The 11,096-nt window shown below is 41.7% G+C and overlaps 2 protein-coding genes across 2 annotated transcripts; one reads left to right on the plus strand and one right to left on the minus strand.

Moving 5' to 3' along the window:
- Nucleotides 1–1,183: 1,183 nt before the first annotated feature.
- rps19bp1 (ribosomal protein S19 binding protein 1) lies at nt 1,184–7,550 on the minus strand. The gene is made up of 4 exons (XM_021570270.3): nt 7,317–7,550; nt 5,182–5,370; nt 3,367–3,464; nt 1,184–3,035 (listed from the first exon to the last, which is right to left on the minus strand). Exons 1-4 carry the CDS (start codon nt 7,369–7,371, stop codon nt 2,886–2,888), a joined length of 492 nt encoding a protein of 163 aa, XP_021425945.2. The 5' UTR covers nt 7,372–7,550; the 3' UTR covers nt 1,184–2,885.
- Nucleotides 7,551–7,938: 388 nt separating this feature from the next.
- On the plus strand, nt 7,939–10,995 carry LOC110494916 (3-mercaptopyruvate sulfurtransferase). Its single transcript, XM_036949150.2, has 2 exons — nt 7,939–8,673; nt 10,130–10,995. Exons 1-2 carry the CDS (start codon nt 8,085–8,087, stop codon nt 10,438–10,440), a joined length of 900 nt encoding a protein of 299 aa, XP_036805045.1. The 5' UTR covers nt 7,939–8,084; the 3' UTR covers nt 10,441–10,995.
- The last annotated feature ends 101 nt before the right edge of the window (nt 10,996–11,096 follow it).

The following is an 11,096-nucleotide window of genomic DNA, read 5'->3' on the forward strand; positions in this document are numbered from 1 at the left end:
GACTGTGATGCTTTCATTTTGTCTCACCGAACACATTTCCTGTGTAGCTGAACTGGACTCCTCTCTGTCAACAGAAGGTGGCCTGAGAGGAGTAAAAAAAGTTATTCAAGTCATTTCAGAGACCATGCACTCTGGGGAGAAATGTAACTTCCACTCAAGTAGAATGGTCACTTAGCCATGCATTTAGCCATGCATTTAGCCATGCATTTAGCCATGCATTGATGTCAATGGGAGACAAAGTGAAAATGCAGTTCAAACAAAGGAATTTAAGACCATGTACAGTGAGAATACAAAACATTATGAACACCTCTTTCCATACATAGACAGACCAGGAAAGCTACGACCCCTTATTAATGTCACATGTTAAAATCACTTCAAATTAATGTAGATGAACCAGAGGAGTCAAGTTAAATAAGGATTTTTAAGCCTTGAGACATGGATTGTGTATGTGTGACATTGAGGGTGGACGTGTAAGACAAAATATTTAAGTGTCTTTGAACAGGGTTTGGTAGTAGGTGCCAGGCGTACCGGTTTGTATCAAATTTTAACGGTGCTGGGTTTTTCCACACTCAGTTTCCTGTGTGTATCAATAATGCTCCGCCACCCGAAAGACATCCAGACAACTTGACAACTGTGGGAACCATTGGAGTCAAAATGGGACAGCATCCCTGTGGAACACTTTACACCTTGTAGAGTCCATAGCATGACAAATTGAAGCTGTTCTGAGGGCAGAGGGGGTGGGTTGATTTGAATCTCTTGAGTTATGGACAGTGTCTTACCCTGCCTTCACCAACCCCTGGGTCAAGTGTATCTGAGATACAGAGGGCAAACCAATTCTCCATCTCATCAGGGGGTCACTCTCCTCAGGGTTGCCCAGAAAGCTTTTCCTTGGGTGGGGCACCAGAGGTGAAGACTGTTGGAGGAGTGGGACTGGGTTTCTGAACATTTCTACATAATGTGGATGCTCTACCAGGATTACAGAATCTTGAATGAAATGTTAATAATGATAATATACTAACCTCCCTTGTTATTGGTGAGAGGTTAGCATGTCTTGGGGTTATGATATTTGTGCTTCAACTTTCTTACTCATTATACAGGATTATCTGTAATTATACTAGCATCAACATTATGTAGAAATGTTCAGAAACATTCTATTCACAAAATTGACTCCAAAATGACAATACAGTATTTACCATCATTTATTTTGGGCACAAAATAATCTGAAACAAAAACAAACAGCAAATGCATCCAACAAGTTTGTAGAGTCACAAGCTTGATGTAGTTATTGTGTTTTAGGAATATGGGGCCAAATCAATGATGAATATAAACCCTTGATTGGTGATGATGTGCGTTATTGGCCATTGAAAGGCTTTGAAGCAACAGGTCAGCCATAATGGCACTCCCCAGTAGGCGCAGTCTTCCATAGGAATGAATGGAATTCTACAGTATTTACATTAAATATGCCGTGGACACAATGACATGTATTTAAGGGTATTATTCTGGTGACCGATGCTTGATAAATAAACGTATTCTCGCTCTTACCCAAAATAATCTAATCATGACCTCACTATGCATCATCCTCGTCCATCTAATTACTTTGAGTGGGTGGGAGTATCATGCATAGACAGAACAGCGTAAGCCTGACATACAGGGGCTATACACCCAGAATATGCTGTTCCGTTCTTTTGAAATACATTTGATTTGTATTATGTTTCTTAGTTAAGATGTGCCTAAACAATGGATAATTTTCGTGATGGTCAATATTAAATGGAATTATTACTGTTTAAATGTAGCGGTTCCAAAGGCACACATCAGCAACTTGTATGGCCGGAGATACAACACATGTTTATGTTCATGGTAAATAACTGCGACAGCGCAATGATTTGCATGACAGTTAACGACTAACACAAAATGTCATGACCGTCACACCCCTACTGCTGCTTCAGTTTGTGTAGGCTTCATGACAGTGTTCTACATACATTTATTCATCGTTTACAAATCAAAGGGACACGACATTTACTTTCTGAAAATTCACTTAATAAAACAGCATCCTCTAGTTCATTGTGCTTTCATCTTGTCAACACAAGGAAACAAGAAATTCTCTGAAAATCGATTTGAAGACAAGTAGAAAATGAAGTTTTAAACAATACTTTTGTTTCTCTGAAAGTTGACTATTTTCTCCTGCATGAATAGAACAAGTTGGGAATGAGCCTCAAGGCCACTTAACAGTCACATGTTGTCCATGAAGCGCAGTATCACATTCCAAGTCCAAAGTGAAGTACTTTGGACAAAAACTAAAGTCAGTCAAGTGTCCAATCTCTTTACCAAGTCCTCATTGGCTCTGGAACTGAACCCTGAACCCACATTCTCCCATGGATTTAAAAGGCCCAGTGCAGTCCAAAATGTGATTTTACTGTTTTTTTCTCCCCACCCCCCTCTCCTAGGAGGTTGGAATAATACTGTGAAAATGCCCTGTTAGAGTAAGCTGTTTGAAAAGACTGCCTAAAATGTCAGCCTGTTTTGGTGAGATGGAGTTTTGGCCTGCCTGGTGACATAACCAGAAGGCAAATAAGAGAGTTCCAACCTCTCTGCCAATAACAGCTAGTTTTCTCCCTCCCCACTCAGACCACTCCCAGACAGGCAAGGGAAGATAATTGTTTGAGAAATTGCTCTTTGCTAAGAAGGTGTTTTTCTTTTTAAATAACACGGTCAAAAATTAACAATCACAGTAAGATACTTAATTGTTACCCATAAAATAGTCGATATTGAAATACAGCTGCATTGGACCTTTAACAATGGTGAAATTAGCAATCCATGGCAAGGAGTGTGAAGCGCACACCTCTGGAATTGGAATGCAGCCTTAAGTCTCTGGAACTAGAATCTGTCTAGTTACCCTCCTCCACAGTTCTGCCAAAGTATTCCTTCTGGAACTGTTGGAACTCATCCTCTGTGAACACAGACTTCTCCCCGGAGGCTTTCTTGACCGTGCGGTCCGGACGGTGGCGAGACTGCCGGCCCGAATTCTGGTTGACGATCTGAAGGGGAATAAGAAGGGAGACAGTCTAAGAAATTAAGATGATGAAGACTATGTGATTCACCCATAAGAGGGCGCTTAGAAGGCGCTTAGAAGAAAAGTTGACTGAAACAGGGATAGGACCTTTCCAATAAAATTAAATAAAAAAACACTACTTTTTTGATTTCCGTTTCAAAGTGTTAAAACATTTTTCCACGTGTATCTACAGTTATTTTACCAAATCAATCAAAAGTCATGACAGGGACCAAAGACCTCAACCAACTATCCTCCGTAGTAGTAGTAGTAGTAGTAGTTAGAGGGCATGACATTTGAACTGTCAGACTGTCTCTTACCTTCATAGTGTCGGAGTCTGTAGCTCTGAAGCCCGTCCCCAGGAAGTACAGCAGGTTGGAGCTCAGATGGCTCTTCCCCTGCTTCTTCCTGAACTCCTCTGGAAACACAAAGACATGACAGATCAGAGGTCAAGACGAAGTCCATGACACAGACACTAAATGATATGACCTGAGGAGTTTGCACAGAAGGCCTACGCATAATCTATGGAAACACAAGATGGAGACAAAAGAGGATGGTAAGGAGTCGGCCCATGAGGCTGACACACTGACACCAAGTTTACAGACAGACAGTGTGATTCTATTGATTTGATTAGCATTCCATTATTATTATTGGACAGACTGTAAAAACAAAAAGCCAATCAGCTCCAAGTGATTTTCATTGTCAAGTTCCAAAGTTTTCCCACATATAATAAAGAGTTCCTGTATGTGATCGTATACAAATGTAAGCAAGGTTTGAAGTGATCATGTTTTAGTCATATGTTATGTTTGGACTTCTTGCGGTCAATTTGCAGCAGTGGTTGATAAAGTCCCCAATTGTCATTCTTGAGTAAAAGTAAAGACACCTTAATAGAAAATGACTCAAGTGTACTTAAGTATCAAAATGATGAATCATTTCTAATTACTTATATTAAGCAAACCAGTAGGCACAATGTGTTTTTTTATTTTATTTACAGATAGCCAGGGGCATTTTCCAACACTCAGACTGCTAGAGCAGAGGCAGTAGTAATGACCAGGGATGTCCTCTTGATAAATGTGTGAATTGGACCGTGTTCTGTCTCGCTAAACATTCAAATTGTAAAGAGTACTTTTGGGTGTCAGGGAAAACGTATGGAGTAAAAAGTACAGGATTTTCTTTAGGAATGAGTTTAAGTAAAAGTAGTTAAAAATATTACAGTAAAGTACATATACCCCCAAAAACAACTTAAGTAGTACATTAAAGTATTTTTACTTAAGTACTTTACACCACTAACTTGCAGTCTAAATGATTTGTGATTATGTTTCGACCCCGTAACCATCTGCTCAAGAAAAAAGAACATTCTAAATTGTCACGTGGCTGAATCTAGTTGATGATCCCTGGACTAGACCATGAGGCTGGTACACTGACATCAGCTTCACAGACACACTAGTCCCCTCAAATGCAACTGTGGACCTCAAAGCCAGTTGCATTTTTTTCATTGTTCCCCTCTAATCTGGGACTGATTTAGACCTGGGACACCATAACACAAAGTCACATAGGGTATAGTCTTACACATATGAGAAACAACATTGGGTGTGGATACCATGGGAACATGTGGGTCTGAACAAGTGTGATGTCATTAATGTTTGTGGAAATGTATTCATGTAAATGTTAAGTTTTTTTTTTTTTTTTACACAAAAAACAATAAATATCTGCAACAAAAAAGTTAAATAAAATATTACAAGAAAAATAAACCTGGTACACCAGGTGGGTATAATTAACTATCAGGTAGAACAGAAATCCAGCAGACTCAGAATCTCGTAGGGTAAGAGTTGAATTCCCCTGGACTACACCAGGAAGCTGATACACTGACACCAATTTCACAGACAGACTAGTTTCATCTTCAGACACACACGTCAACAAATAGCTAAGAGAAGAGCATGATCCTCAACCCAAGAAAAAACAAACATTCTAGCTAGTTGCCAGAACATAGAAATAGCATGAACAGAGACCATAGCAATAGAATAACTAGACTATATTAATATGTACCAGACCATCCCCTACACAAATGAATGCGTTCATTTTTCTGCACAGTGCACAGAAATACTTTGTGCCTCTGAACGCGTTGAGCCACTCACCCACAGCAGACTTGATCCTCTTGTCTTTGACGGTGGCCTTGCTCTTCCCCGGACCGAGACGCCCCTGCAGCCGCCGGACCTGCCTGCTGACGCCCTGACGGTTGGTGCTCACCAGGCCCATCAACTCAACCTTGCTCGGTGTGTGCTTCTTCTTGGCAGCGCTCTTCTGCTTCTTGCTACCATCTGACACTGCGGAGGGAGAAAGGGGGAGCGAGAGAGAGAGAGACATTTGTGTAGGAGACATTTTGGACTGCTTATGTTATCTGCTCATGTGTGTTGTGTATGTGGTCTGTCTAGGGATGTTTCACATGGGCTAATAGGTCATGTGTAAATAGGCACACAGTGGTGACCAGGAAGTGTCAGCACAGATGACACTACTTTGCATAGAATAAATACTGTAACAATGTGAACCCTAACATGGTCCAAACACACCAACACAGTTGTGAAGAGGGCACGATAACACCTCTTCCCCCTCAGAAAGCTGAAAAGATTTGGCAACTTTGATCCTCAAAGTTCTACTGCTGCAAACATCTCCTGAACAGCTTCTATCCCCAAGCCATGAAACTGCTTAACAGTTCATCAAATGGCTACCCGGACTATTTACATTGACCCCTCCCTTTTTTTGTGCACTGACTCTGCACACTCACAACACACTACACACACACACAGATACACTTTCACACGTGTTGCGGCTAGCCTGTTTATTATCTATGCTGATTGCCTTGTCACATTTACCCCAACCTACATGTTCATATTACTACCTCGTACCCCTGCACATTGACTCGGTACTGGTACTGCTTGTATATAGCCTCGTTATTGTTATTCCACTGTGTTAGCTACTATTTTCCTCCTTTTTTAAAAGCTAATTATATATTTTATTCATACTTTTTTACTCTGCAGTGTTGGGGAAGGGCTCATAAGTAAGCGCTTCACGGTAAAGTCGACACCTGTTGTATTCGGGGCGTGTGACAAATACAATTTTACTTGAAGAATGGGTCTCACTACAACACGTATGAAATGCACCTTTCTTTCACGCTGTAACATTTCGGTAATTATATTATGCAAAGTAGCTAGCTGTATGTCGCTTATCTGCAATAAATAGGAACATCACAGAACTAAAAGATCTACGTCTGGAAAGCCAATTGAATTGTCATGAACTGCTCTCAACCTGTGCCCTTGGTGTTTCATAGATAGCTATAGCTTTGATGCAACCAAGAGAGTATCTATTTAGTTTTTATATTGTGCTGGACACTATCTTGGTGGCATTGAAGCTAACATAGCTAGCTCAGTCATTCCTACAATGCAGTGCCATTTGGACCTCAAAACTTTAGAACACACACGTTATTTTTCCTATCAGAAAAAGGATGTTTAAGTTTCTGAAAAACATACTGGTCAAGCTCAGGAACGTTTTGGGTGCATTTTCCAATTTGTTAGGTGCATAATCCTAACTGGGCTGAAATGTTTAGCCTAAATTTGCCATAGCTCTGTGAATGAGCAAGATTGAGCATAATGGTGAACACTTGAACAGGATTAACTTATCACATATATTTTTCTCTCTATATAATTTAGCCTAACAGGGTGAACATTTATGAGTTGGACCTACAGACTAACATGAAACATGGACAAACAGATAAAACTACGTGTTTATATTTATTTAGCCTTCTACCATAGTTTTCCCATCAAAGAAATGATGACATTTCCTGAATGTGGTGTCATTGTAGGAAGGGGTTGTTTTCTATAATGGAGAATTACAACAAACTAAAAGGGTGGAAAGTGATATCAGGGAAACACAGAAAATATATCATAAATACAATGATCATGAAAAAACGTTAATGATTAAAGATGTTATAAATGTTATGGCTTATATTTCTTGTGGAAGTAGATAAATAACAACTGGGGACGTGGCAAAAACGCCAACATCCTATGACATTTATTTTTTTAAATGCATAGAATTCCCTTTCAGAATCCATATTTTTGTGTTTTTAAGGTACATAACACCTGACATTATACTTAAAGCCTTTGGAATCCACACTTACACGAAATAAGAACTGATATTTCATAAGGGCAGAAAATGCACCTCAAAGTAGGAATGACCCAACTAGCTAATGAAACCGTGGTTACTGTAGATAATTTACCTTTTATGTCATCGCTTAGCAACTCCAGTCCCCTCCGAATCATTGATGCCGACATGTTGATATGCACTTTACTTTTTAAATAACAAACATGTGAGTAAACGTTAAGATTTCTCCAGCAAATCTAGCAAAACTATCTTGCTTCTGTAAAAAAAATAACATGTGAGTTCTACATCCGGCGAAGAGTGTTTGGGGATCACTACTCGGGTGAAAACTATTTTCAAAGTGCACCATCCCAAAATGGTTCCGGATTGTTTACAAAATACCTTTCGCGTTTGGAAACATGACATTTCATAGAAAACACACAAGGCCATGTTAATGAGGTTATTTAGCCTTATTATTATTTAGACATGATTTAAATACATGCTTTATAAAGTTCATGATCTGATCCTATTTGAATTGTTGTGGGTACGGTGGGAAAATATGCCATTAATGTTTTTGGAAATGTTTGTAAATGTTAAGTTGTTATATGTTTTTGTCTATATATGTTTTTGTAAATAAAATGTTACAAATTACGCACAATTCCATATGAATAAAATAAAAAACATGACGGAAATACCGAGTTTCCAACTTATATAAAGTTGCCTTACTGTTCATTTTGATGAATGTCTGTTGGCCATATGGTAACGCCCCCATTCACTTTCAACTGTAACTACAGGCTGTGCAACGGGGGCGTGTTATTTCTTCTGGGACAGCTCTCTTTCTCCATAAAACCCGTCTCTCGTTCTACCTGTATCACATTTGCAAACGTGGGGAATTACACGTTCAACCATGGCGCTCCAAGCGAGGGCTATCGTCGCATCCAAGTGGCTTCTCGATGCCGTCAAAGACCAACGGGTCGGACCAAAACTCCGCGTCTTGGACACGTCTTGGTACTTACCCAAACTCAGGCGCAACGCCAAGAGCGAATTCAAACAGAGGCATATCCCGGGTGCAGCCTTCTTTGACATAGACCAGTGTTGCGACAAAACATCTCCGCTGGATCATATGCTGCCATCTGAGCGCATTTTTGCAGATTATGTTGGAAATTTGGGAATTGGAAACGATACGCACGTCGTGGTCTACGATGCTAGCAACTTCGGCGCGTTCTCTGCGCCTCGAGTTTGGTGGATGTTCCGAGTTTTCGGCCACAGTTATGTATCGGTTCTGAATGGAGGACTCAAAAACTGGGCGAACGAGGGACTTCCAGTGAGTGACCGGTACTCCCGACCCGAGCAGACCGAATTTAGGGCCTCTTTGAACCGATCCTGGGTAAAGACGTACGAGGACATCCTGGATAACCTGGATAGTAAAGAATTTCAGGTGGTCGATGCCAGACCAGGGGGGAGATTCAGAGGGGTGGATCCAGAACCCAGAGACAGTGAGCCACACACACACACACACAACATCAATGCACTTTCAGTGTGTGTATCTCACACACTGTAAATACGTCTCTTACTTACCCTTTCCCAACAATGCAGAGTTAAAATTAAGAAAATGCAAAAAAAAGAGACAAGAAAGGTGTAGCCTACAATAGGTGTATAACTTAAAGTATGGAGGTGTGCTCATGTCACCTTATTAGTAGCTCATTTAGCATTTGATCAATGCTGCTGATCGGTCAACAGGGTTCCAACTGGGGGGGTAAACATAAACAACAACTCCCTTTGGGGGTAAACATAAACAACAACTCCCTTTGACCTATAATCAATAGGCCTAGACCAACTACTGACAACTGAGAAGCCCACTCCTCTCCTTCAATCCTCTCGGATCTCTTCCTCCAGTGAGCTTTGACCCATGATCAACAACACAATAGACTGACAGATTGCTCATGTTAGTTGATCCAGTTTCTCTCAGCTGTCATGTTGAGATAGATAATAGGTGTGTTATCTATGGGATGTGGACTTCGTCTGGCCTTGAGGCACAGAGCTGCTGAACGTGTGACTTCCTCCTCGTACACTGGCTGCATCCTATGGTTCACTACTTTTGACCAGGGCCCATAGTGCACTACTTTGGACCAGAGCTCTATGTAGGAAATGGGGTGCGATATTTGGATGCACACTTGGTCTGAAATGTTACTTACTGCCTGTCAAATCCTTTCTTCCTCTGTCCTTGTTTCCTAAATTCCTCTCCAAAGCTCATTGGAGGAGAGGATCCAAGGTCCTTCCTTCGGTCCTTTTCCTCTGATAAGCTTTGAGTGGAATTGAGGCGACGAGGACAGAGGAAGCAAGGCTTTGCACAAGATGGCGTTTGCAGACACAAGCCATAGGCCTCCTTTGTTTGCACAAGCTGATAAGCAAACATGGAGGTTGGGTCATAAATCAGAACATCTGTCAGCACAATTGTGTACCATACGCATGCATGCACACACACACTAGTGAACAGAGTGGAAACGCAGCATATAGTAGTAGGCTGAATACAATTCTGTAGATTTGACTGTTGCACTTGATTGGTATTGTACCAGTTTAGAGCATACCCCTTGTTGTGACGCTCTAGCCGTTCCAGGTGTTCTAATCTACCTTGTTGTCACGCTCTATTCGTTCTAAGTGTTCTAAATGACCTCTATGGCGATTAGGGCTTATGTGGCTGTACTTTATTTATTCTGAAGTTGTCCTACACACACACATTATGTACGTGCTCTTTCACACATTTCAGTGTTCATCTGCCTATAAGTGTCTCTCCGGCTGGGGACTTTGACCTCTTGAGTATTCTCTATTGGCATGGAAACGACACAGGAAGAGGGAGCATTTTTAGACTGGAAATTCACCCAGCAGCACTAACCCTTTCCCTCTGTTTGTCCTTTTTTGTCATCCACTCACTCTCTTCCTCCTCTCTTTCAGATACTGAGCCAGGCCACATCCCTGGCTCCATCAGCATGCCCTTCTCCTCCTTCCTCTCTCCGTCCGGTCACCTCCATCCCCGTGAAGACCTCCAGACCATGTTCACCCTGGCTGGTGTCGACCTCTCCCACCCGCTCTGCGTGTCCTGTGGGTCGGGTGTGACTGCCTGCCACGTGGCCCTCGCCGCCCACGAGTGCGGGCACCCTGGGGTGTCTGTGTACGACGGGGCGTGGTCCGAGTGGTACACCCGCGCCGTGCCCGAGCATGTGATCTCTGTGGGGTTTGGGAAACACTCCCCTGTGTTTGAATGAGGGAGGAAGAGGAATGTGTGATTTGGATGGGGAGGGAGAGGAAGCTCGCTGTGGTTGGATGATTATTGGACAATAGTTAGAACCTGCCTTACCCCCACCCCGTAGCCACAGATCTAGGATCAGCGTACTCTCAATTCTTAAGGAGCAATGTAGAACTAGCCTTAGATCAGTGTCTGGGGGTAACTGTATCCTACTGTTTGGACTAGAGGGGGTTGGTGACGATCACATGTCATAGAAGGTCAGTTGGCGTTTGAATTCACGTCAGTTAGTCAGTCTTTCATTAGCCTTATCATTCACACCAGACAATGACATCACTGATTTCCTCAACACGAGGGGAAGTGGGTGGCCCCACTGGACAATCCAGTACCTCTGCTAAACAGTGTGTGGGTCTGGTCCTCACAGATGGATGGGGCTGAACCCCACACGCCTACACAAACCTTAAGACATTCTGTAGTTATATCAATATTGTAACGTCACCGATTTTAAATTTTATTTGTGAAATAACATGGTTGAATTCTTGTACACATCTGATATTAAAAATAAGTTCTATAATAACTTATGCCTCTCTTTGCTGTATAAATAAAGCACCGGGATACGGTTGAAGGAAGACTCATGTAATGAACAGTCTCATTTCACAGTTTCTTGTGGAGGAGAAA

This window comes from Oncorhynchus mykiss, chromosome 13 (genome assembly GCF_057628025.1).
Source record: "Oncorhynchus mykiss isolate SJ-2025 chromosome 13, ASM5762802v1, whole genome shotgun sequence".
Lineage (NCBI taxonomy): Eukaryota > Metazoa > Chordata > Actinopteri > Salmoniformes > Salmonidae > Oncorhynchus > Oncorhynchus mykiss.